The following is a 24609-nucleotide window of genomic DNA, read 5'->3' as shown; positions in this document are numbered from 1 at the left end:
TTTCCCATTTTTATCTTGAAACTCAAAAGGAGAATATACTTTTGTCTTTGATCTGCAGTCTCAAAAGCTAGCATACAGAGAGGGTAACTTGAAGAGACTGTAACCTTTATTTTTCAGAACTTTGTTAAAAACATGCTTCACAGAATCTTTATGAAACATGAGAAAAGAAAATCTACTTTTAAGTTTTGTTCTTTTCATCATCTGCATAGTCTGTGTTTCCTCATCTTTGTAAACTAGTATTCCTCTAGTGTCCCCTTTGTCCTATTTCTGGTATTGTCTTAGATTCATTTTTTTTCTCCTAAATGCCTCGTTTTGCATTTTTGGGTTTTTGTTTGCCACAATCATCCTTTGAAATAATTGTCAGTAACAAAGTCTCAATCTGAACCACATCTTTTAGTGAAATTTTACTTCTGTTATTAAAAGAGAAGTTGTTAACACAGCCTGGAGAAATAAAATGTAATAAGAAAGTTACTTTTGGTGCTAAAACATTTCCTTTTCAGAGTATTTATTTTCTCTCCATTGGATATAGCAGCTGTTTTTGTAAGCATGCGTTTATCAGAAAAATTAATTAGTAACTTATACTGACAAAAATAATGTTAAAGGGAAAGAGAGTGCTTATAGCTATTTCATTTCTTGTGAACTCCCCAAAAATTAGTGATATAATAAATATTTTAGATTAATAATTTTTAAATAGATACCTTTAAAGAATGGGGAGGAAAGGTAATATCTCATGCAAAAATCTTTTCATTTTTCAGTCTCTCACTGAGTTTCTATTGAGAAAAACATTTCTCATACATCTTGGATTTTGTCCATTAAAAGAGCATTTTCTGTATTTAACTTGTTTGGGTCTTTCTGATTATACATATAATACATAGTCATTATAGAAAACTTGAAAATACAAAAAATTTCAAGCTGTAAAAAAAGATGAAAAAGCAAATCAGCCACAAACACCATTCAAGAGATGATAGCTGTTAAATTTTGATGTCTTCATTCAGGTCATTTTTCAGTGTACACATAATATGTTAACTCTGTTAGGAATCACACATTCTAACCATTATATTTTCTATATTTTTAATTACATTATTCATAATCTTTGATTTAAAAATTAAACCACGTAAAAACACATGGAGTAAGGGAATTCCCTGGTGTTCCAGTGGTTAGGACTTGGCGCTTCCACTGATGTGACCCGGGTTTAATCCCTGTTGGGGGAACTAAGATCCCTGCTCAGAACAGCCAAAAAACCGCACACTCATGAAACTGCCCTTCATGCAAAGCAGTTACTGTTCATTGACCAAAGTGATCACTGTTTAGAGTTTGTCATTTATCTTTCTAACACTTTTTCTACTTTTAAGTAGATAGATGAAAAACTTTATGGTTTGAGGAGGGAGGTTTGGTGTTTCTGTTTTGAAGTAGATTAGGGATATTTTCATTTGTGTTTCAAAATTCATTTGTTACTGAATTTTTCTGCATGTGTGGAATTATTTTTATGAATATTTTGTTTGTCATCTGGCCTTTTTCTTTGAATTTGTTAGCCTTGAACATCTTTTCCACAGAGTACCTGAATTTATCTGTATTTTAGACTCCTGATATTATCATGGGTTTGTGATTTCTGAAATATGAAATTGATATGGTAAAGCTTATCTTTTTGAAAAAAAATAAGCTCAGTAGCAGTCATTAAGAAGGATTTGAATTGGGTGGAGACCACAAGGAGAAGTGTTATAATTTAAGCACGTTACGTGACAGATTGCTCAAATGCAGTGGTACCAGTAGGAAGGGAGGAACTTTGAAAGAAGAAATGAATATTTGGTGATAATATAAATGAGAATTAAAGGAAAATTTGAGATACCTTGGTGGAAAATGTCCCACTTGGAACTGTAGAGAATCAGAGTTGGAAATTAGTGTCATTGTAATTTGGATTTGTTTACTTACAAGTACTTACTAGATCTAGGGTCAGCACACTATTTTGTAACAGACCAGACAGGAAATATTTCAGACTTCATAGGCTAAAGTATCAAATTATGGGTACTATTTAAGTATTTATGTAACAAAAGAGAACATAAATTTCCAAAAAAATTTTATTGACAGAATTCAGAATGAGGTAATTGAGCACAAATTTTTTTCATACAGTCCTACTAATGAGAAGAATGGAATTACTTTAGGTGAGGGACCGTTCTTACATTGCAAGCCATTAGAGAGCCCCCTGGTCCTGGACTTTTGAATTATTTGTTAGATTTTTACAACTTTCTTCCTGAAGTAAATTTTAAGCTTTTTCAAATTGTTTCTTAAAATCCATCCTTTCTTCACAGCCCAAGAATTTGACTGTCTTGCCATTTTATTTGATATTTCTCGAGGCCATAGGTAACCTAGATAACAAACAATCCCCTGAGATAGGCCAAGTTTAGGAAAGTTTTGTGTTAGAATTACCCCCTCTGGCGTATTTTATATATTTTATTTTGTGAATAATTTCTGTGCCTTGCCTTGAGAGTGTGCTGATGTCTGTGTTTTACTAATTAATGTTAGGGCAGTATCAGGCATGTTGATGAAAGGATGCTAAAAACCGACATCCTCTTGATTTCCATTTTCAGCCATGATAGAGTAGTAGGGACCAAATTTAAAATCTCCCTTGAAAACTAAAGAAACATATGAAACAACAGTTTTCATTAGGCAGTTAGGGACAGTAAAACTTGAGAGAGGGAAAACAGTCTTAACCATTACCCCAACTTCCTGCCTGCAAGACCCTTACGTTAACAAGATGGAATTCAAAGTCCAAGGAAGCCACTGTGGCTTAGAGTTTACAGGGCAGGATACTGAAGAGAAGAGAGTTTCAAAGAGGTTGCTCTGGCCATCTAAGTGGGGCCCTTTTGAGTCTGAGTTGATTGCTGACTGGTACGTGTATGTACAAAACCTACCCATTACCAGGGAAAAAACCCCTCAAAAGAAACAAGCAGAACAATCCCTGAACCTCATACAAGGGCAGGAATAGTTTATATTCCTACCAGCCCACATGTCAAAACCTTGTAATACAAGAGGCAGTGAGTAGAGGACTTAAAAGAATACTGTGTCAGTAGTGGAGGACAGTTAGCCTTAGATGAAAAGCTGCTCTGGTCCTGCCTTAAACAAGCAGGACCCAAAAAGATTAAATTGTCTCCATTTAACTGTGGCTCAGAACAAAGATCAAAAATATTATTAAAAATTCAAGGATGTCCAGCACTCAACAAGGTTAGATTCATAATGGCTGGGATCCAGTCCAAAATTGTCAAGTATGCAAAGAAGTAAGAAACAAAGGCTAATAATGGGGTGAAAGAATCAGTCAATTGAACCTGACTGAAACAACGCCAGTATAAAATTCAGACAGAGAAAACGGACTGGGAAAAAAATGAACAGAGCATCAGTACTTTTTGGCCTAATGCATGTGCAATTGGCATCCTCAAGAGAGGAAAAGGGAGGATAAAAAAATATATTTGAATAATGCTGAAATGTTTCAAAACTTATGAAGATTATAAACCTACAGATCCAGAAATTTCAACAAACTTCAAGCAAAAGAAATACAGAGGAAATTTCTTAAAACTTAAAGGGAAAATTATAAAAGTAGCCAGAGAAAAAATAACATTACATATAGAAGAACAAAGATAAGAATTCGGTAGACTTCTTGTTAGAAACAGTACTATTTCAGACGTGCAAAACTGAAAGAATTAATCACCAGCTCACCTGCACTGCAAGAAATTCTAAAGGAAGTCTTTGAGACAGGAAGAAAATTATACCAGATGGAAGCTGGCTCCACAAGAGAATAAAAATGAAAAGCCAAGCACTATACTGACTGGGAAATCATATATTTGAAAAAGTTCTTAGAGAGTATATCAAGAATCCTCAAACCTCAATAATTTAAAAAAAAAACCTTCAGAAACAATTTGTTTAAAATGTTAAACAAACCATATGGAGCACTATTACGCAACAGTTAGAATTAATGGTGAGGGAGGTGTGGAGACTTGGTATTCTTAATCCAAATGGAGGTTACATAGTTTTATATCATACAGTTCTGTAAGATTCTTCATATTTCTGGGTATACTTAATTACGGGGGGAAGACTTTAAGAGCTAAAAGCCAAGAGAATGGGAGGACAGGAATCGGAGGCAGTAGATAGAGACAACTTTTGAGAATTGCATCCCTAAGCAGAAGCATTGAATTTCAGCAGTATATGGGAGGGGAAAATAAGGTTAAGAGAGTAGTCTGTTCTTAATTGAAAAAAGAGGTCTTTATATGCTGAAATTGAAAGACAGCAGAAAGAGTTATGTTGCTATAGCAGAGAGGGAAGAGCAGTAAGGTCCCCAGGAAGGGTGAGAGTAAACAACGCAAATGGAAGTCAGGACGCCATATGTAAGATGTAGAGGGCTCATACGTGGTAAATGGAAAAAAGCAGAGTGCCTGGGTACAGGTATCATTACATAGATGGGTGTGGTGAAGAGCTCGTGAAAATACTTAATTGCTTTGCTTTTCTCACTGATATAAGATTCAAAATAGGCATTATCAAAGAGTAGATCAGTGTTTTAAAGGTTGCTTTAATATAAAGATTCAGCACAGTTACATCAAGACAGATTTTTAAAAAGAAAGCGTTAAGATATGGGTAAATGTGACAGATGTCTGATAAAAGCTTACAAGCATTTTTATCACCTCTGTATGTTCTAGGATGATTATATTGCAACTCTACAAATAAACAATTCATGGAAATAAGTAGTTTACCCACTTGGCAAAAACTAGTGATAAATTATCACATAAGAAAATATTCACTCTCACCAGCTATCTTAAAAAATGAGAATTAACACACCCTTAAGCCCAAAAGGACAAAACACTTAGCTAGACTAAGATACTAAGCAAAGAGACAAACATTGCTGGATTCTGGGCATATGAAGCCCATTTTGTCCATAATTCAGTCTGATGACATTTAACAAAACACAGAACTCCTGTCCTTTTTTATTCTGTATTTCTGCCTCAGAGTTTTGCCACAATTATTATCCCACCCCCCAAAATTAAAACTGCTCCAAACAAGTTGTAAAAAAGTGTTGTTACTTATAGGAAAATCCAACAAAAATCATCCAAAAGAAATACAGAGTAATTCTGTTTTAAATGTTTTAAACTTTCATTTATCTCTCCCTCTTTTTTTTCCTGCTAGACTGATTAAGTTTGGTTTAAATTTGGTTGGAATTTACTCAGGTTATTGAACTTCTCTGGTGGCTCAGACGGTAAAGCGTCTGCCTACAACGCAGGAGACCCAGGTTCAATCCCAGGGTTGGGATGATCTAGAGAAGGAAATGGCAAACCACTCCAGTATTCTTGCCTGGAAAATCCCATGGACGGAGGAACTTGGTAGGCTATAGTCCATGGGGTTGCAAAGAGTTGGACATGACTGAGTGACTTCACTTTCTTTCTTTTACTCAGGTTGTCACAGGTGGTGAATCAGTTGTTGGGACCATTGAGATTCAGAGTGCTTGTTCTTTGTTAACTGCTTCATTCTTTTTATTATTAATGAATTAAATGTTGTGATACTCAGACTGCATCTTCAGGGAACACAGCACATGTCTGCTAAGTAATGTTCAGGAAGCCTTGTTTGCCTATCATTGGCAGTAAGGTGTCAAATGGTTTAAAAAGGCAGAAAACCAAATGACTTCTTTCTTTTTGTTGTTGTTGTTGTTCTTGCATTATTTTTTATTTTTCTTTCCTTCAAATGACTTCTTAGAACACATTTTCTTGCCATCTGTTCTTGGATTTTCAAAGATATCTTTCATAGCTGGTAAAAGCTGTAGATATGTGGGGCTTGCTTTTCAGGTAAACTAATTATTAAGAATACATTGGGTCCTTTTCTCCCATCAAAAAAATAGTAATTTAAAATAACAATCATAATATTTGCAAAACCATAAAGAGAAGAGAGGAATTATGACAGTAACATTTTTCAATTTTGGTACCTTTTATTTCATTTTCTTGCCTCATTGCCCTGGCTAGAACCTTAGTGTTACATTCAGTACACATTGAGAGAGCTGACATCCTTGTCTTCATGACTGGAGAGCATTCAGTCTTCCACCTTAAGTATAATGTTAGTTGTGGATTTCCTTTTGGGGGGGGATATATTAATATTTTAATTCATATATATAAAGATAAAGTTAAGGCTCTTCATTGCAACAAAAAGTTAGAAACATGGTATATTTATACCATACATTCTCAACAGGGGCAATGTTGATAGCTTACGGTGAACAGTGTTGGATTCTTGATCTCCGAAGAAGATGATTTAGCTTCAGGACCAGGGACCAGGCTTGATCACTCAAGAGCTTTTGTAGAGTTTTAGTAAAGTATGAAAAGGGGCAGAGAAAGCTTCTGACATAGACATCAGAAGGGGAATGGAGAGTGCCCCAGTTGTGGATTTTCTGTAGGTACTCTGTATCATGTTGAGAAAAAATAGATATTACATTAATTGATTTTCAGATATTAAATGACCCGGGCAATCCTGGGATTAATCACATTCAGTCAGATTTTCGCATTTATAGTCATAAGAGATACTCGTCTGTTGTCTTGTGGTGCCTTGGTCTGCTTTTAGTTTTAGGGTAATATAGAATGAGTTGGGAAGTATTGTTTTCTGTTTTGAAAAAAAAGTTTATGAAGAATTATTGTTAACTTTTCTCTAAGTGTGATAAAGTGATGAAGCCTTGTATGCCAGGGGGTGTGTGTGTGTGAGTTGTTTTATGATTACAACTTCAATCTCTTCATTTGTTATAGGTCCACTCTGATTATCTGTTTATATCTGATTATCAGTTTCTACTTGAGTTTGTTTTGGCAGTTTGTATGTTTCTAGGAACTTGATCTATTTTCATGGTAGACAGTTTTTTATACTATTTCATTATCCTTTTTATTTCTGTAGTCTGTAGTAATCTCCCTTCTTTGTTTCTGATTCTAGTAATTTGAGTTTTCCTTCCTTTTTTCTTGGTCAGCTAAACAAAAAGTTGCCATTATTGATCTCTTCAATGATCCAGCTCTTGGTTTCTATTGATTTTCTCTTTTCTGTTCTTTGTTTTGTTTATTCCCATTGTAATCTTTCTTCTTTACTTCCCTTGGCTTGCTTTAAGCTTGGTGATCTCTCCCCCAGTGTCTTAACATGAAAATGAAGGTTATTGATCTGAGATTTTTTTTTTTTTTTTTTTTTTTTTTTTACTTAGTTTTGGTTTTACTGGGTCTTCATTGCTGCATGCAGACTTTCTCTAGTTGTGGCAGGCAGAGCATAGCCCCCACTCTCCATTTGTGGCGCATGAAGTTCTCATTTTCTGTGCCTTCTCGTTACGGAGCATGGACTCTGTGGGATACAGGCTTCAATAGTTGTGGCACACAAGCTTGTTGGTAGCAGCACATGGACTCCAGAGTGCATGGGCTTACGTAGTTGTGGCTCACAGCCTTAGTTGTCCCATGGCGTGTGGAATCTTCCCAGACCAGGGATTGAACCCATGTCCCCTGCATTGGTAGGTGGATTCTTTACTACTGCACCACTAATGAAGTCCTTTCTTCTTTTTTAATATTGGCATTTACAGATATAATTTTCCCTCTAAACTCTTGCTGTATCAGCATTCCATAAGGTTTGGTGTGTTATGTTTTCATTCATCCCAAAGTATTTTCTGGTTTCTGTTTTGATTTCTGTTTTTACCTATTGGTAGCTTAGTATTGTAATGTTTAATTTCTACTTACATGTGTGTGTCCCAACTTTATCCTACTATTGATTTCTAATTTCATTTCTTTGTTGTTGCAGAGTTTACTTTGTATTATTTCTATCCTTTTAACATTATTGAAGTTCACTTTATCACCTAGCATATGGTCTGTCCCAGAGAATATTCCATGTATACTTGAAAAGATTGTAAATTCTGTTATTGTTGGATAGAGTGTTCTGTAGATGTCTTTTAGGTCTAATTAGTTTGTAGTGTTGTCCAGGGTTTCTGTTCTTTGTTGATCTTCTGTATTGTTGATCTGTTCCTTACTGAAAGTGTAGTATTGAGAATTCCCTGGCAGTCCGGTGTTTAGGACTCCACACTTTGACTGCCTTGCACCTGGGTTCAATCCTTGGTTGGGGGATTAAGATCCAGCAAGCTGTTGAGTTAAGAAAATGTTATAATGAAGTCTGCACTACTATCATTGAAGAGTATGTTTCTCCTTTCATTTTTCAGTGTATGTTTCATGTTTTGCTCCTGTAGTAGGAGCTGATAAGTTTATAACTGTTACATATTCCTGATCTTTTGTTCATTATGAAATGCTTTGTCTCGTACAGTTTTTGCCTCAAAGTCTGGTTTGTGTGATATTAATATAGACATACCAGCTTTCTTGGTTACTGTTTGTTTGATGTATCTTTTACTGTCCTTTTATTTTCAGCCTTCATGTCTCCTATAGACGGCATATATTAATAGTTGGATCATTTTTTACCCTTCTGACATCTGTCTTTTGATTGAATTGTTTAATGCATTCACATTTAATGTTATTACTGATATACTTGCCTTATGTCTGCCATTTTGCTTTTATTATTTATCTCCTCTGTCTAGAGGGGTTTTTTTTTTTTCCAGTGTTTTTTCTAGGGTTTATCATATGTGTCTTAACTTATCCAATCAGCTTCTGATTTATGCTAGCTTAATTCTAGTGAAATAGAGAAAAGTTACTCCTACATAACTGCTCTTTTCCCCCACTTCTCCTGATATTCTTGTTATTCATATTACATTAATGTTACAAACACAGTACACTGTTATAATGATAATTACCTTACCACCATCAGTAGGCATTTTCTTAGCCCATACAGCTTTGTTCCTATCCACATCCTTTGTGCTATTATTGGCACATATGTTACATTTCTATATGTTATAGGTCTGACATTACATTATGTACATATTATTTTATACATTTGCTTCTTAAATCAGAAAAAAGGGAAAATGTTCATTTCTGCTGTCTTTCCAATTACATAAATACCTGTACTTGGTTGTGTTAGTTTGTTCAAGCGGCCACAATGAAATGTCATAAACTGGGTGGCATAAACAACAGAAATTTATTTTCTCATTGTTCTGGATACTGAAAATCTAAGATCAAGGTACCAGAAGGGTTGATACATGCTGAAGGCTCTTCCCTTGGTTTGCAGATGGCCACTTTCTCATTGTGAGCTCATTTGGCATTTCTTCAGTGTGTTCAAGCAGAAAGACAGCAAGCCCCCTGATGTCTTTTCTTATAAGAGCACTAATCCCATTGGACCAGGGCCCTACCCACATGACCTCCTCTAATCCTAGTTACCTCTCCATGGCCCCATTTCCAAATACCATTGGATTAGGTTAGGGCTTCAACATATGAATCTGGGAGGGATGCAAGCATTAAGACCATAATACTGTACTCTCTGTTCATTGTAGTTAGTGCCTACTGTAAGGTGTGCCAGCAACAAACTCTCAGTTTTTACTTACAGAGGAAAGTCTTTGTTTTGCCTTCATTTTGGAAAATAGCTTTACTGAATTTAAGAGTCTTTGCCGACAGGTATTCTTCCTTGACCATTTTGAGTATGTTATCCCACTGCCTTCTGACTTTCATTGTGTCTGCTTAGAAGTCAGCTGTAAATCTTACTGGGGTTATATTATAAATAACTAATCATTTTTCTTATACTGCTTGTCTTTGACTTTCAGTATTTTTACTATGGTATCTCTTTGGGTCTCTGCATTTATTCTGCTAAAAGCTTTTTCAGGTTCCTGGATGAATAGGTCATTGTTTTGTTTTTTTTTTTCAATAAATTTGAGCTGTTTTCAGCCATTTTTTTCTTGGAATATCTTTTCTGTTCTCCTCTCTGATAATCCCCATTATATGTGTGTTAGTTTGTTTAACAAAGCACCACATTTCTCTGGAGCTCTTTTTTCTGTGTCCCTTTTTCTCTCTGTTCTTTAGCTTGTGTAATCTTTCAGTCTGCCTTCATTTATTCTTTCTTCTGCCAGTTAACATCTGCTGCTGGGCCTTTCTAGTGAATTTTATATTTTAGCAGTTTTTTAACTCCATAATTTCCATTTGGTACTTTTTAATATAATTTCCCTTTTATTAATGTCTTATTAAATAAATAAATAATGTTTTATTTATTTCTCTATTTGTTAATGCAACCTTGTCACCATTCCATCTTTACTTCCTTAATCATGATTTCCTTTGTTTCTGTGAATGTGTCTATAATGGCTACACTATGGTATTTCTGATAAATGTGAAAAATCTTTCTCTTGGGCAGTTTCTGTTCCCTGCTTGTGTCCAAAGTAGGGGTTACACTCTCCAGTTTATTTGCATACCTTGTAATTTTTTTAATTGGATATCATAAATAATGTAGCCAGTCTGGTTATTGTTGTTCACTTGTTAATTTGTTCCCTGACTGACTGGATTACTTTAGTGAAGTCTATTTAAGCTTCCCAGGACACCAAATGTTCAGCCTCTGATGTTGTTCCTCAAGCAGGGAAAGCTACTTTTGGTATTCTCACAGTCATCCTAGAATCACAGTGGTTTTGGTAGGACTCCATTTCTCTTTTTCCTTGACAGTATCCACTAACTGCCAGCTGATTACTCTGTTGCTTCCAATAATGCTCTGACTCACAGATTGCTCTACAAAATAATTCAATCAAAATCTGGCTCCTTTGAAGGAAAAGTTTTTGTGGTCAGTATTTGGTTTTTATTCTGCCCTAAGAAAGGATCATTCCTGCTGTATTTTTGCCTATTTCCTTCCTGCGAACTAGCAGGCCTACAATTTAGCCTGAATCTTATATCTCCTCCCAGTTGTCTTTATCACACCCACTCCTGTTGTTGAAGGGAACAACTGCCCACTCCAGTATTCTTGTCTGGAGAATTCCATGGACAGAGGAGCCTGGCAGGCACAAGGCTGAGCCACTTTCACTTTTCACTGCTCTTGAAAGCACCTATAGGCGGGAACGTCTTCCCTCTCTGTTACAATTGAAGACCATTCTTTTGAGAAAACATGAGATGCTATCTGTTTTATGACCTGTTTTCTCCCCAGAAATCTCTGAGCCAGGGCTCAGAAGCTGGGGGTATGGACAGTGATTAGCTTTTCTTGAAATAACACCCTACCCTATAAGCTGATCACTTGGTGGAGGGTGAGGAGACCACAGCCTAGGATCACTGGCATGAAATCACCTCTTCATGAGATGGGGCAAGGGTGATCTGACCAGAACCCCAGTATTCTCAGCACACCACACCCACAGTAGACCCTCTGTCCTATATGGATTGTGAAGGAAAAGGAGTTCCCGTCTCTCACCTTCATTCACTCAGGATTTAGCTTCAGCAGCAGGTACCTGGGAGCAGGATGAGAAAGCTGACAAACATCTCCTAGAAAGAAACCCTCCCTCTGGGTGTTGTGGGGAGAGGCAGCTCTGTGTTCTTTGCTGCAGTGGTCTTGAGTAGGCTGTATTTCACTGAGAGAGGCAGGAGGGAGCGATATTGTTTCAAATACCAGACTCATCTTTCTTACCAGCTTTTCATAGATGTTCTTGAATAGATGTTTTCTATTTTGCTTTTCATCCTTAGGATCATTTCTATCACCTTTAATAGCTTTCATCAGTCTCAGTGGGGAGATACGGTGAGTACACTCAAGCTGTTGTGCTAGAAGTCATTCTCTAATAGGTGAAATTTGGTTCAAAAAATAAGAAATTATATTATTTGGCCTCCTATCTTTTGAAATTATTTTAAAAGATTTTATGAAGCTGTTTGAGAAATGGGATGCCTCTTCTCCAGCTATATCACACAGCAGGTGTACAAGCATCATCCTAAGTGCCAGCGGCAATGTTACGGTCTCACTGTAGGAGCAGACTTAATAAGTAGCTAAGGTATTGTCAAAAAGAGCACCTTAGGACCAGCTGTACTAAAACTAAAATTACTGTTTGGTGAATGTTTTCTACCACTTCAGTGGGCTAATAAAGTGATATATCCATAGGTCCACTAACACAGGTGCTTGAGGAGAACCAGTTTATACTAGTGGGTTGGTTAGAATATGGCCCATTTCAAACTCAGTCATTCACCCAGAAGCATCATATATATTTTTGTGTTTGATTGTGTTGATAATAGCTGCCCATAAATTTCTCAAACCAAAGGCATCTTTTATGTAAAGTGTACAGTGCAGACCCTCTGGTCTCATTCAAGTACTTGAAAAATACAAGTTTGTTTTTAAGGAAAACATTAGCCCTTATTGCAAGTACTTCTGCATCCCATCTATTTTTCAAAGGGAAGTAATACTCTCTTTGGGCAAGATTTCCCTTTTATCCTCTCAGTTGCCCAGTAAAATATGAACTGTGTTTCATATCTTCTGTCAAAGGACTACATTCCTCTATAATTAACTACTTGCTTTAAATTCATCATAGAATACAATTATGATATGTCTGTAATCCAGCACCTGCCAAAGGCTTACATACTTGCTTCCTGTATCATCCTGGCAGAGTCTTATAATTCTCTGGATTCAACAATTTGTCTTAGCTGCCAGGATACAAAGTAGATTCAGTTCTCAGTGAAAGCAACAATCTTATCCTAGATGTCCCTACACCTTTTTTGTTTTGTGTCTGAAATATTAATATTTTCTCTGTTTTTTAGTCTACATAGTTTTGTTTTTTCCACTGTTTCAGATTGAAAATAGGTGAGCTATAAATGAAATACATTTAGGAATAGAAGCATTTAACCAGAAAACCTAAAAAAATCGACCATTTGCATTTAAGGGAAAACTCCAGATATTGGACAACAGAAGTTTTACTTGACATTCATTTTCATTAATTGAGCATATCAGTTTGGTCAAATTCAAATTGGTTGAGGGCTTATTTATATTGTCCTAAATAGATACCCTCATCATAAAAAATAAATAAAGTGGAAATCCCTTTGAATTGCAAAAGGCTTTTATGGCAGAAAGCTAATATTTTCTTCCAGAGAGAGCAAACCTGACTGAGGTCTGTCCTTCAGATGAATTGAAGGTGGTTTATATTTCAGAAAATCACAGGCCATACTGTGACTTCTGAAGAAGATTCAGATTATTAATTGATATTAAATCCCTGATACAACATTTAAAAGTAGAACCTTTCAAGCAGTTTTCATAGGGTATTTTTAGTGATTATAAAATGCATGCGTGTGATTTTGGAAAATGCAAAAGCAAGTCTAAAGTATCAGAAATCAGCAAATATATCTACAACCCTAAGGTGACTTCTGTTGTCATATTCATATCACATTCTCTTAATCTTTCTTCTCATTGTGTGTAGTTTTAGGGCTTCCGTGATAGCTCAGTTGCTAAAGAATCCGCCTGCAATGTGGGAGGCCCCAGTTCAATTCCTGGGTGGGTAAGATCTGCTGGAGAAGGGTTAGGCGACCCACTCCAGTATTGTCGGGCTTCCCTTGTGGCTTAGCTGGTAAAGAATCTGCCTGCAGTGCGGGAGACCTGGGTACGATCCCTGGGTAGGGAAGATCCCCTGGAGAAGGGAAAGGCTATCCACTCCAGTATTATGGCCTAGAGAATTCCCTGAACTGTATAGTCCATAGGGTCGCAAAGAGTCAGACATGACTGAGCAACTTTCACTTTCATGTAGTTTTAACATAGTTAAGATCCTATTGGATTTTTATCCCAATGAAGGAAGAAGAAGAACCTAAAAATCCTTCTATCCTATGGTGTAGCTTTCTATTCTGCCCAGTCCAGTACATTTTATAAACTTTATGCCTGAGTGGTATTATTTCTATAGGTGGCTAACACTCATAACGCATTCTGATCGTAATTAACATCAGTTTTAGAAAGTACTACTTTTCCATTTTGTCATATGGCCCAAAATCACTTTTTATGAATTTGTCCCTTTACATTCATTTCTTGTTGTTATTGAACTACACTGAATTACTGCCATAGAAAACAGTAAAACTTTACTAATTATTATTAATTGGAGAATTGTCAGCCTGAGTTAGAGAATCATTTATAAACTTTTCATTACAGACATTTTTAAATACACATTAATGTAAATAAAAGTGCACTGAAGCCCCATGTACCATCACTTAGTTTCTGCATTTATCAATTAATAACTAATCTGTTTTCATTTAAACTTCTACTTCGTCCTCCTCTCACGTTATTTTAAAATAGACCGAAGTATTATATTATTTCATTTATGAGTATTTCATTATAGGTATCTCTAAAAGGTTTTTTTTAAACCTACCTAGCTTAAGAGTACTATTGCACATTCTAAAAAATTTAACAATTAATTTCTTAATTATATCAAATACCCAATTGGTCTTTGTATTATCAACTACCCCACAAATACTGCTTATGTTTTCACACATTTGTCTTGTAGAGTGTCCCAGAGCCTGAATTTGACTAATGGTGTCATCATGGTGTTAACATGTCTCCCTGTATTCTTTGTAATTCAGTCATTGGCTCGAATGTGTATTTTTGATGCAGCTATGTGAGATGTAAATGCAGAAAGTGGTTAAAGCTATATTAAGAAATAAAATACTATGTAAAGAAAGTTGACTTAAATGATGAAAAAAGGATGGTAACAGGGTTCAGTATTCTCAGAATTCACAGTATTGGTCTATGATTTTCACTCTTTTCCTGAAAAGTTGCTAAACAGGGAAAACCTTAAAGACATTTTACAATAACAGCCTTTTATTTTTGTCAGTATTTGTATTAGAATGTTAGAATGATGTTGTAGTGTTTATTTTATTCCTTATATATTTTTTAAGGAATAAAACGTTTTTTCTGTCTCATCATTATCCAACTGCATATTTTCTTTTCTAAAATATAGCTTAGTGAGATTCAAATAAAGTACTTTTTTATTTTGTAAAATTAGTGAGTTTTTTATTTTTAAAAAAATTATTTGAACAGTACAAAAACCCTATTTAGAATAAGTTTTAAAAGAATAAGAGCAATGAAATCAGCAGGGGTTTTTTTTATATCTGTGTTATTGTCAAAAACAAAGTGATTTTTATTCAAAAAGTAATTACATATAACTCACAATTTATAAAAGAGTTAATTTGACTTGTACTAAGCTTACTACTTGAAAAATAATTTTTTTTAAGTAAATTTACAGGACTGTTCATTCAAAGAATCTTTACAGTCATCTCCATCTCATTGTGCTGTGTTTTTGTATTTGTTTTATTTTTTCCCCATAGCTCATCAGTAGGTTACTTGCAACATCCAGGATCAGAACAAGTACAGTTTCCTCGAACTACTTCACCATGCAATTCCCAGCAGCTCCAAGGCCACCAGTGTGCAGGTATGAATAGATAATTGGGACCGGCGGGTAGGTGGCAGGGATGGTTTGTCCATTTGAGAAATAGGTTCCTTGGACATTTCTAGGAAAAAGATTTTCAACTTGTTAGGTGCTGAGATATGCCCAGGGTATTCAGGGCACATGAGAAGTCAGATTTAACAGGCTCAGTCCACTTCTTCCTTTTCCTCTGCTACCAGTACCCCTGCTCTCTCTTTCTCCTCAGGCTCTCCTTCCTGCCTGCCTCATTATTACTGATATTCTCTAGGATCCTTTCTTTCATTACTCTTTGGGTTCTTCCTCGGAAATTCAGCCACTTCCCAAGCTTCAACCTTGGCTTTTCGCCACTGTCTCCCAAATTTGTTTCTGCCACGGCAAGACCACATAGCCAACTGCCTATTGGACATTTCCTAACCAGGAATATGTCAAAGGCACTTTAGATTTAATATTTCTCCCTTTTCATCCCTTTCTTCACCTTCCATATTGGGACCAATACAGATTTCAAAATCCTAACTCTCTTCTGTTCTCCTCTTTCACACTTAGGCTGTCACCATTTCCTCAAATCTGTTACCTTCTTTCCTTCTTCACTGCTTCTATTTTGCTTCTTTTATGTTGTCCCCATACCCAACCTTCCTCCTCCCCAACACATACACACATACATACATAGTTCAAGAATTATCGTCCTGAAACAGATGTCTCTTCATGTCATTCCTCTGAATTAAAAATTTGCATAGACTTTCCATTTCCACTCCCTGGCAATTAAGCCTCAGAACTCTATTTCTAGAATGCACTATGCTTTTTCATGCCAAAGATAACTTTTGTACCTGTTCTTTCCTCCCCCTGGTGTGCCGGTCTAGCATCCAATTGCCAAATCCTGCGTATCTTTAAAATTTGATTCAGAAATCATGTCTTCTGCCAAGTCTTGCTCAGTCCTTAAAACTGAGTTTGTTGCTTTGTTTTCTCTGCTTCCTTTGTTTCTTAAACAATCCTTTATCATAAGACCATATTTTATTGTAATGATCTGTTGACATATGTAATCTCTCGAAGAAACAGAGAAACAATAGATAATTATCAAATATATGACTAATAATGGCTGCATCAATATCGGCTGCTGTGGCCAAGGAGAACCCTGAGATACTCCCAAGCAGTCAGCCTTCTGTGGTGTGCCTAGCCAGGTCAGGTTGGTGCTATTTCTGGGGAACTGGAAACTACCAATACGATTACTAAAGTGCAAACAGTGGTCCTGGAGGCAGGCCCCAGGGTACCTTACCTTACACTGAAATGGTGAGTGGCAGTTACATTCCTAATACTGGTAGTGCTGCAGTACTGATGCCACAACAGGAATAAATCAGCTATCAGTGGTTGTTCATGTGATTATTTCAGCTCTTTTGAAGTCAGCCAAAGTGGTTTTCCTAGCCATTTTCAAATGAGAAAATACAACAAAAGAGGGTAAATAGTTTTCTCTGAGTCATAGGACATTTCAGAGCACTGAAATTATGCTTTCGGAATCCCATATGCCAAACTTTTTCCTACCACATGAAACTGAGTCACTCAAAAGATGTCTTTTTTACCATATATCGAAATTTCTGTAGGGTACTTCTTTTCCCAGTTTTCCTTTATGTATTTAGAATAATGCTTATTTGAAAATAAATTTATTTTAAAAATTAAGCACTTTTATAGGTCATATCACAATTGTGGTATTCTAGAGAGGTCTTTTAGATAATTGGACGTTCCTGACCTATTATGTTTAGGATAAGTGAGATATTTAGGTCTAGGGAGTCAATTTCAATGTTTTTTTAAAACACACAACACTTGTATGAAGCATCAGAGCTTAAATCTGGCTTACATAAATAAAAATAAAATTTTGGTCAGAAATATAGAAGTATCGTCATTATCTTGGTGTTTAAAGAAACTAGCCATTTGCTCAAGTGTGCTAACTGCTCGGTCCTAATTCTGATTCTCAGTAGCGCCACCTCCACCTGGTGGCGGAATGGTGATGATGCAGCTCAGCGTACCAAACAATCCACAGTCTCGTGCCCATTCACCCCCACAGTGGAAGCAAAACAAATATTACTGTGATCACCAGAGAGGACAGAAGTGTGTGGAATTTAGTAGTGTTGACAATATTGTTCAGGTAAGATGCTTCTTTTGTCTATTATAATTTTAAAACTTTCAACACTTAGTCACATAAGATTGACCAACCTATAAGACTTGATGCTGAATTTAAAATCTTCTCAAACAGATTAGTAAAGAAGTTTGGACATTCTCTATAGCCAGATAATTTAAATACTGTTTCTGAATGTTTGCATAATTAAACATTTTTTAATTTAGAAATTAAGAAGATAAACTAGATCTGAATTTTATTAAAGAAAATGAATTAAGTTGCTATCTTGCTTTTCCCATATGAACTGTATTTTACTGTAACCAGAAGGTTGATGAGGGAAGACTCTTCATCATAGAAGAAATGCAATCAATAAATCTAAAAACACTGATAGAATTTCAAAAGCGATATTTTGGAATCCTATTAAAGTAATGAACAAGGAAACATCAAAAACATCAGGAAACGATTTATGAGAAGCTTTCAAATAGGTAGATTAGGCAGACAACACTTGAAGCAACTGATCGACTGTAGTGTCAATTAAAGTGGGTCCAGGTTCCATCTCTGATCAAGAAACTAAGGAATCCATAAGCCATCCCTGGACGGCCAAAGAAAATAGTACCTGAATCTAATCAAGCCTCTCTGAGTCTAGCTATTAATTTACAGAAAATACAGGAAGAAAATAAAAAACAGTTTATAGGTACCACAGATATTTTATTGGACAAATTGCCTATTTCTTTAACAAATAAATGGCATTTTGAATTGAAGGATGAATCTATTATAAATTTAAAGACTCAAGAGTTCTAACAATCAGATGCAATGTATGGGGATCTTCCTTGAATACCAGTCAAAAGACATTTGGGGGCAAAAAGTGAATAAATATATTCAAAGTGCTAAACTGTCAACCAAGAATTTTATATCTAGTAAAACTGTTCTTTAGAAGTGAGGGAGAAATTAAAAATTTGTAGATAAACAAAATTTGAGACCTGCTCTACCAGAAATTTTCAAAGGAGCCACTGCAAAGGGAAATGAAAGTATAATACTAAACAGTAATATGAAGCTATACTAGGGGAAAAAACTCTCAGTTAAGTACATGGGCAGTTTTAAAAGCTAGTAAAATTCTACCAGTATGGTGTATAGTATATATTTTCTAATGGAAAAATATCTGCAATACTATTTTAAAAGTACAAAAGTAAAATTCAAAAATAGGATGTATAGTCTGTTTCCATTTTTATGAAGCAGATACATGGATACATGTACATAGAAACAGTGTTACTAGTGTTTATCCTTGGGAATTGAAAATTATAAATTTTTCTGTACTGTTTTAATTTCTTAAATAACAAGTACCTATTATAATGTAATGTGTACATACTTGTAATCAGAAAGAATAAAAATTTCTGTCCAAAAGGAGCTCTTCAAAAACCCTGACTAAAATGTTGACCTGTTTTCTTGATATAATTGCAGCACAGTCCTCAACTCAGTAGTCCCATTATTTCACCAGCTCAGTCACCAGCACCAGCTCAGCTGTCTACCCTGAAAACTGTCCGTCCCTCTGGACCACCCCTTGCCATCATACCCCAGTTTTCTAGACCTTTTGTCTCTGGGCAAGGTAAGTGCAGAAAGCTAGTCACAGCCTCAGAGAATTTTAAGACATCCATTCACTCCCCATCAATTTGTAATTTACCTGGTACTGCTACCTTCCCTTTTCCAAAGGACTGCATTTTCACCTTCCTCAGGCATTTTCATTTGTTACCATTTTCTCTCCTAACCTAATGTTTCATCACAAATAATTAATTAATGCTACTTACCTGGCAGTACACTGGTTAAGACTCTACACTTCCACTGCAGGCATCACAGGTTTGATTCCTAGTTGAGGAAATAAGATCCCAAATGTCACAACTAAGCCCTGGCACAGCCAAGTAAATATATAAGTAAATATTTAAAAAATAATGTCTTAAAGAATCATTAAAAAGGAAAGTAGTATCTGAATTTTTAAGAACAAGTTATATGGTAATTTCAAAAAGGAAGACAAACAGATGTCCATTAAGCCCTTGAAAAGGTGCTCAACATCATTCATTAAGGAAGGGAGTATTAAAATCTCAATGAAATACCACTTCACTCCATCTTCATGCTTAAAATCGTGTCTCTGGTCTCAGTGCTAAACCTTCATGTTGTATCTGCCTTTCAGCTAGTGTTTAGGAAGGAGCAAGTATGTCGTGGGTGTGTTCTACCAGGGAGCTGCCCAAGCACCCCGACAGTGTTCATCAGAAAAGAGCTCCACACAGTAGCAAGAGGCTCACGCCTTGCTTGTCTCTGTTAGGAAACTATCAGGAGAAGCACTGTATGATTTTCTGAAGATGCTCTCTTAGCACCCACCCATAACCCTCCTCCAGACACTGAATGTGCTACATTTGGGGACTTACAGTTAAAATGAGACTACAACAAATGAAAACATTACAGACAAAACTTTTGCAGTCAGCATGTGTGAAGCGCTTTCCATGGGATGACTCTAGGCACTAAGGTGTGAAAGAAAATATATTTATAGTAATTAATAATGATTTGGGGGAGATAGAGAGCTTCATGTTTTTCCAAGGTTTCTTTTGTCCCCTGAATGTATGTTCTGTTCACTTTTAACCATCAGAGAAAATGTGGATTTTAGTATCTCAGACGGGTGGAATGAGTTCTTATAGTTCCTTTGGAGGATTTCACATAGAATGTTAAGGTTTACCAAGAAGTTTCTCTCCATGCTAACTTGTCTGCCAGCTCTCCCACTTAACCTCCTTCATAACTGTTGTTATTAGTCCCTAGTGCTTGCAGAAGTTTACCCCAGTTCTTTGAAGGATATGTGGAGGCTTTTAATTTTTTTAAAAAAAGATATCAGTACCTCCACTTTTTTATTCTATTTGGTAGAATATGTTCCCTCTCTCATCCTGAGACAACTGAGAAAACTGTGAAGTACTTTGTACCCGAATAAAGGAAAATGTGAAAGTGATGTTTTATTAACTTTCAGGAGATGCCAGATACCCGTTACTTGGCCAGACCCTGCAGTACAACCCTCCTGCTGTTCTGCACGGACACATTCCAGCCCAACAGGTGTGAGAGCTGCTGTCTGACTTCCTGGGCTTTGTTGGCAGAGCATTGTACTTCTGCTGGTGAGAGTGGGGCGTCCTGGCCCTACCGAGAGCAGAGTGAGGGAGAAGGTGGTAGGAGCATCAGTTCCCAGCACAGTCCAGATATGAGGGGTGGGGGGCGGGCGGCAGGAGGCATTGGGTGCCGTTACTTAGAAAAGACTGTCAGCAAGTGATGGGCCAAAGTTCTACTGCCACTGAGGCAGAATTCAGAAGGCCTAGAGGTGGGGGTTTTTTTCTTCTAAAGTACAAACCCCAGACTCAGTGCAGTTAGTTGTTAAGTGGTCAAACACTGCAATTACATTTTGTAGCAGCATCAACTTATTTCTCATGTTTGTGGATTTTCAGGGTCAATCTGGCAACAGGCATGGCAACCGAGGAAGGAAACAAGCCAAAAAAGCTGCATCCACCGACCTGGGTGCAGGAGAAGCAGGTGTGTCCCCAAGAGGCATCCGGATGTGCTTCTATAAACTGTTGGCCTGAGAGTCTAAAACTGCCACGCCACAGAAGTGGGTTTTCCTTGTCTAGAATCCTACACAAAGTCTTAGACAGTTATGCTGTCTATAAGGCAGGCTTCTTGAATGTTCTTTTAATTCTGTCTCATTTCGGATTTGGGAGTACTGAAACAAAGGTGGGTTTAAGAGGAGGGCAGGCACCAAAGGGATTCGAAAGAGATGTGAGAGAGGAATAGGTAGAATGAAATGCATTGCCTCTGTGTTCTTTGAGAAAGGAAGTATTCTTTATACCCTTCAGGCAGTATAGTCTGAAGAACAAATACATTGCCTTTCTGTGGCAGAGGGCTTTCAAGTCTGTACCTTAACTTTCTATTCAATAGCCTTGGGTTTGTTAGGGCAAGTGCTATTTTAAAGATAACATACAGAATACTTCCCTTGTGGTCCAGTGGTTAAGGCTGCACTTCCAATGAAGGGGGCATGGGTTCCATCCCCCATCAGGGAACTAAGATCCCACGTGCCTCACGACACAGCCAAAAAATAAAAATTGAAGATACGTATAATTTGACAATGGGAATTTGAAGTTCAGGAAACTGTACCAGTATCACATACCTAGTTTGAAGAAGCCGCTGCACAGGCTGCATTTTGTATGTGAGGCTGTGAGTGTGGCCGGTGGCAAGGGCCTCTCTGCACCCCTTGCTTGGGGGTAAGAAATATTTAGAAGATGGCCATACCAAGTATAACTGTGGATTTGAATGGTTTTAGAAAATTATGTTCATTTCTTGTGTCATTTGAGTCTGCAGTACATTCTGCCCACCTCTTGGTAACAGGGATTAATTCTTTACCTTTTCCATTCTAGTTGTTGGGAAGGTCTTGGAAATTACTGAACTACCAGATGGAATAACTCGCATGGAAGCCGAGAAGCTCTTTGGGGAACTCTTTAAAATTGGCGCCAAGATCCGGTGGCTCCGGGACCCTCAGTCCCAGCCCCAAATGCGTCGCCACCCGCTCTGCTGTGGCAGTGGCGACAGCACTGTCAACCCCGAACGCTCGAAACCCAGTGACTTGGCCTCCACGTACACCGTCCTAGCCACATTCCCCTCCATCTCCGCTGCGCAGAATGCATTGAAGAAACAAATTAACTCGGTTAACAAGTTTAAGCTGAGAACAAGCAAGAAGCACTATGACTTTCACATTTTGGAAAGGGCAAGTTCTCAGTAACAGCCACCTCAGACCCTTGGCCTTTTGTGATCCCCCCATCGTCACCCATCTTTAACTGGCTTGGTATCGGGAGCTTCTGTTAACATGATAGAGACTCCTAGGATGTGTGGTCATGGCGTTACAACTTCTGAAGACAGGCCAGTGATCCAGCAAAGAGGGGAAAAATGCACATTTCACCCCAAATGACTGTAGGAATCCACATCAGAATGATACAGAGTTAGCAGCTTTTTCTGAGGAAATGCTGTTCAAATGCCTCCTAACTTTTATAGTTATTTTGTTTTATATTTCTGAATTCTTGTATCAGATCCAAAGCTCGATTGTACAGCAAATTATTCTTCAAAATGAGTACCACCAGTTGCAACCTGTATTTCTTTTTTGCAGCCAGCAGCACAGTGTGACCTGACATAGAATTTGGGGGAATAAGAATGCAGGAGTGGAGTAGCCAAGTTAAAACTACATACTGTCTTTTGGGGGGCCCAGTAGGTGACGAAGGAGAGCTCACAAACAAAAGATTACTCTTCCCCTGTATCTCTAAACACAAACAGTTTCCAGAAAATAAAGAATTCCCTTATAGGGTCCTTTCCTTATTCACTTAGGTCATATGAACACTGTCAAGTAAATTATGTTCTTAACACCTCTTAATCAAACCACTTAGATTCAAAAGGGAATAGGAATCATTCTAGGCAGGAAAATACTTCCACTTTTTTTTTTTTTTTTTAAGTCTCCCTCCGATAACTAAATGCCACTTATTTGCTTTCCCTTCCTTGTGGATTTTTTTTTTTTTTTTTTTTGGTCACCTGAGGAAATGCATTTGATGAGTGCTGGAAACTTCTTAAGTGGTTAAAAATGTGTTTTCATTGTTTGCAGCGGATCACTGGACATCAAAGATTCATTGCACTTATGAACAAGGAACCTTTTTTTCAATTTGCAAGGCTGTACAATGTGTGCTGATGCAAGCCTTTTTCAGTTCAAAAGAATAAATGTTTACAAATATATACCCACTTTGTCTTTTTGTAAATTAAAATCACCTTTTTAAATGAGAGTCAGTCCTGAAGACTTAACCTATCTTGAAGATTTCATTTTCAGACTTAGGGAAGATGAAAGACATGAAATCCCCCCACTTTACAAATATTCTACAAAGCATCAGTTTCTCTATGGGAGTGTTTCTTGTGGGTGTAACTCATGTCATTTGTCCTCTCATAAGTTAATACCAGTCAGTTGTAGACAGTTGTGAGTATGAATGAATATATAGTGAGACAGCTGAAAACAGAACATTATGATCGTTTAAAGAATTTGTGGTCTTAGCTGATGTTTTGAGCACCCAGTTGTCCAGTTTAGCTCAAGTTCTTTATAGAAAGCTTTCCCCACTTGTTGGCCCAGCAGAATCAAACTGCTAGGAAACCCAAAATGGGGGCTAGGGGAAGGGGATTCTGCCATCCGCAGCTTGCCTGGAGCCTGGCTGGCTTCCAGCCCAGACTGCGGGTTTACTTTTTGCAGCTCAAGAGCAATAGGTGTTACCAGGCTCTGGTGCAGATGTTCTCTCCCTCTAGAGCATCTGCAAAGCCCTACTTTGTCCCAGGGGATCCCAACCCACCCCCGCCCGTCGCCCCCTGCACACACAAGCTGGTGTGTTGCGATTATGGATATTGTGCTCCTGAAAGCAGGTGCGAGCTGCCTCCCAAATGAGTCAGATTAAGGAGCCAGACACAGAGAAAGAAGTAGGAAGGAGCACTGTGAAAATCACTCACTCCCAAGGACTGTGGAATTTTTAAATGTTTGACTGTAGAATGTCACAGATGGAGAGGATACATAATTAGGGCCAGTACTGCAGCAGGAATTACTTAATCATGGGGGTGGAGACAAAACTACAATCCTACGATTTATTTCAGTTCTCTGAATATTCTCTTTTGCTGTAGAAATCCTGGTAAAGTGAGGGGTTATTTTAATTGAGATACAATTGACATGTATTCATTTCAGACATACGACATAACAATCTGATATATATATTGCAAGATGTTAATCACAATAAGTCTAGTTAACATTCATCACATGGTTATAATTTTTTTTCTTGTGATGAGAACTTCTAAGATCTGTTTAGCAACTTTTAAATATACAAAACAGTATTAAAGACTGAGGTCACCATGCTGTACATTAAATCTAAAGTTTTGCTCTAGACATTTGATTTACCCTGTAGGAGTTGAAGACTGCCCAGAGGAAGGCAGAGCTGAAGCTGTTGTGAAGTCAGCTCTGAACCTTCACCACCACCATCTCCCCACCCCTGTCCCCAGACAATCACGGGTCCCTGAAACCAAGGAGCCTGCCGTTAAAAACAACTGTAATGATTAGCTTTAAAATTGGCCTTTAAACTTTAATGTGAACATATTTTAAGTGACCTGTTGATGAGAGTCAACTAAATGAACACCATTTCTAATATAAGAGCAAATAGCAAAAAAAAAAAGC

At 37.1% G+C, this 24609-nt stretch overlaps 1 protein-coding gene across 21 annotated transcripts in view; it reads left to right on the top strand.

Annotated features, from left to right (window-relative positions):
• R3HDM1 (R3H domain containing 1) overlaps window positions 1-23146 on the top strand; it is a 163114-nt gene extending 139968 nt beyond the window's left edge. For 15 of the 21 annotated variants that reach the window (XM_027561880.1, XM_027561906.1, XM_027561810.1 and 12 more), the window contains 6 exons: window positions 15153-15256; window positions 17215-17384; window positions 18813-18957; window positions 20359-20441; window positions 20825-20909; window positions 21788-23146. In XM_027561880.1, the coding sequence (XP_027417681.1) occupies window positions 15153-15256; window positions 17215-17384; window positions 18813-18957; window positions 20359-20441; window positions 20825-20909; window positions 21788-22149 (949 nt within the window). In that variant the 3' untranslated portion in view covers window positions 22150-23146. Of the gene's footprint in view, window positions 1-15152; window positions 15257-17214; window positions 17385-18812; window positions 18958-20358; window positions 20442-20824; window positions 20986-21787 lie in introns of all 21 variants that reach the window. The other 6 variants (XM_027561919.1, XM_027561828.1, XM_027561824.1 and 3 more) reach the window with 2 other exon arrangements.
• Window positions 23147-24609: the final 1463 nt, after the last annotated feature.

This window comes from Bos indicus x Bos taurus, chromosome 2 (genome assembly GCF_003369695.1).
Source record: "Bos indicus x Bos taurus breed Angus x Brahman F1 hybrid chromosome 2, Bos_hybrid_MaternalHap_v2.0, whole genome shotgun sequence".
Classification (NCBI taxonomy): domain Eukaryota; kingdom Metazoa; phylum Chordata; class Mammalia; order Artiodactyla; family Bovidae; genus Bos; species Bos indicus x Bos taurus.
Note: the sequence above shows the minus strand (reverse complement) of the source record. Positions and strands in the feature narration are given on the sequence as shown.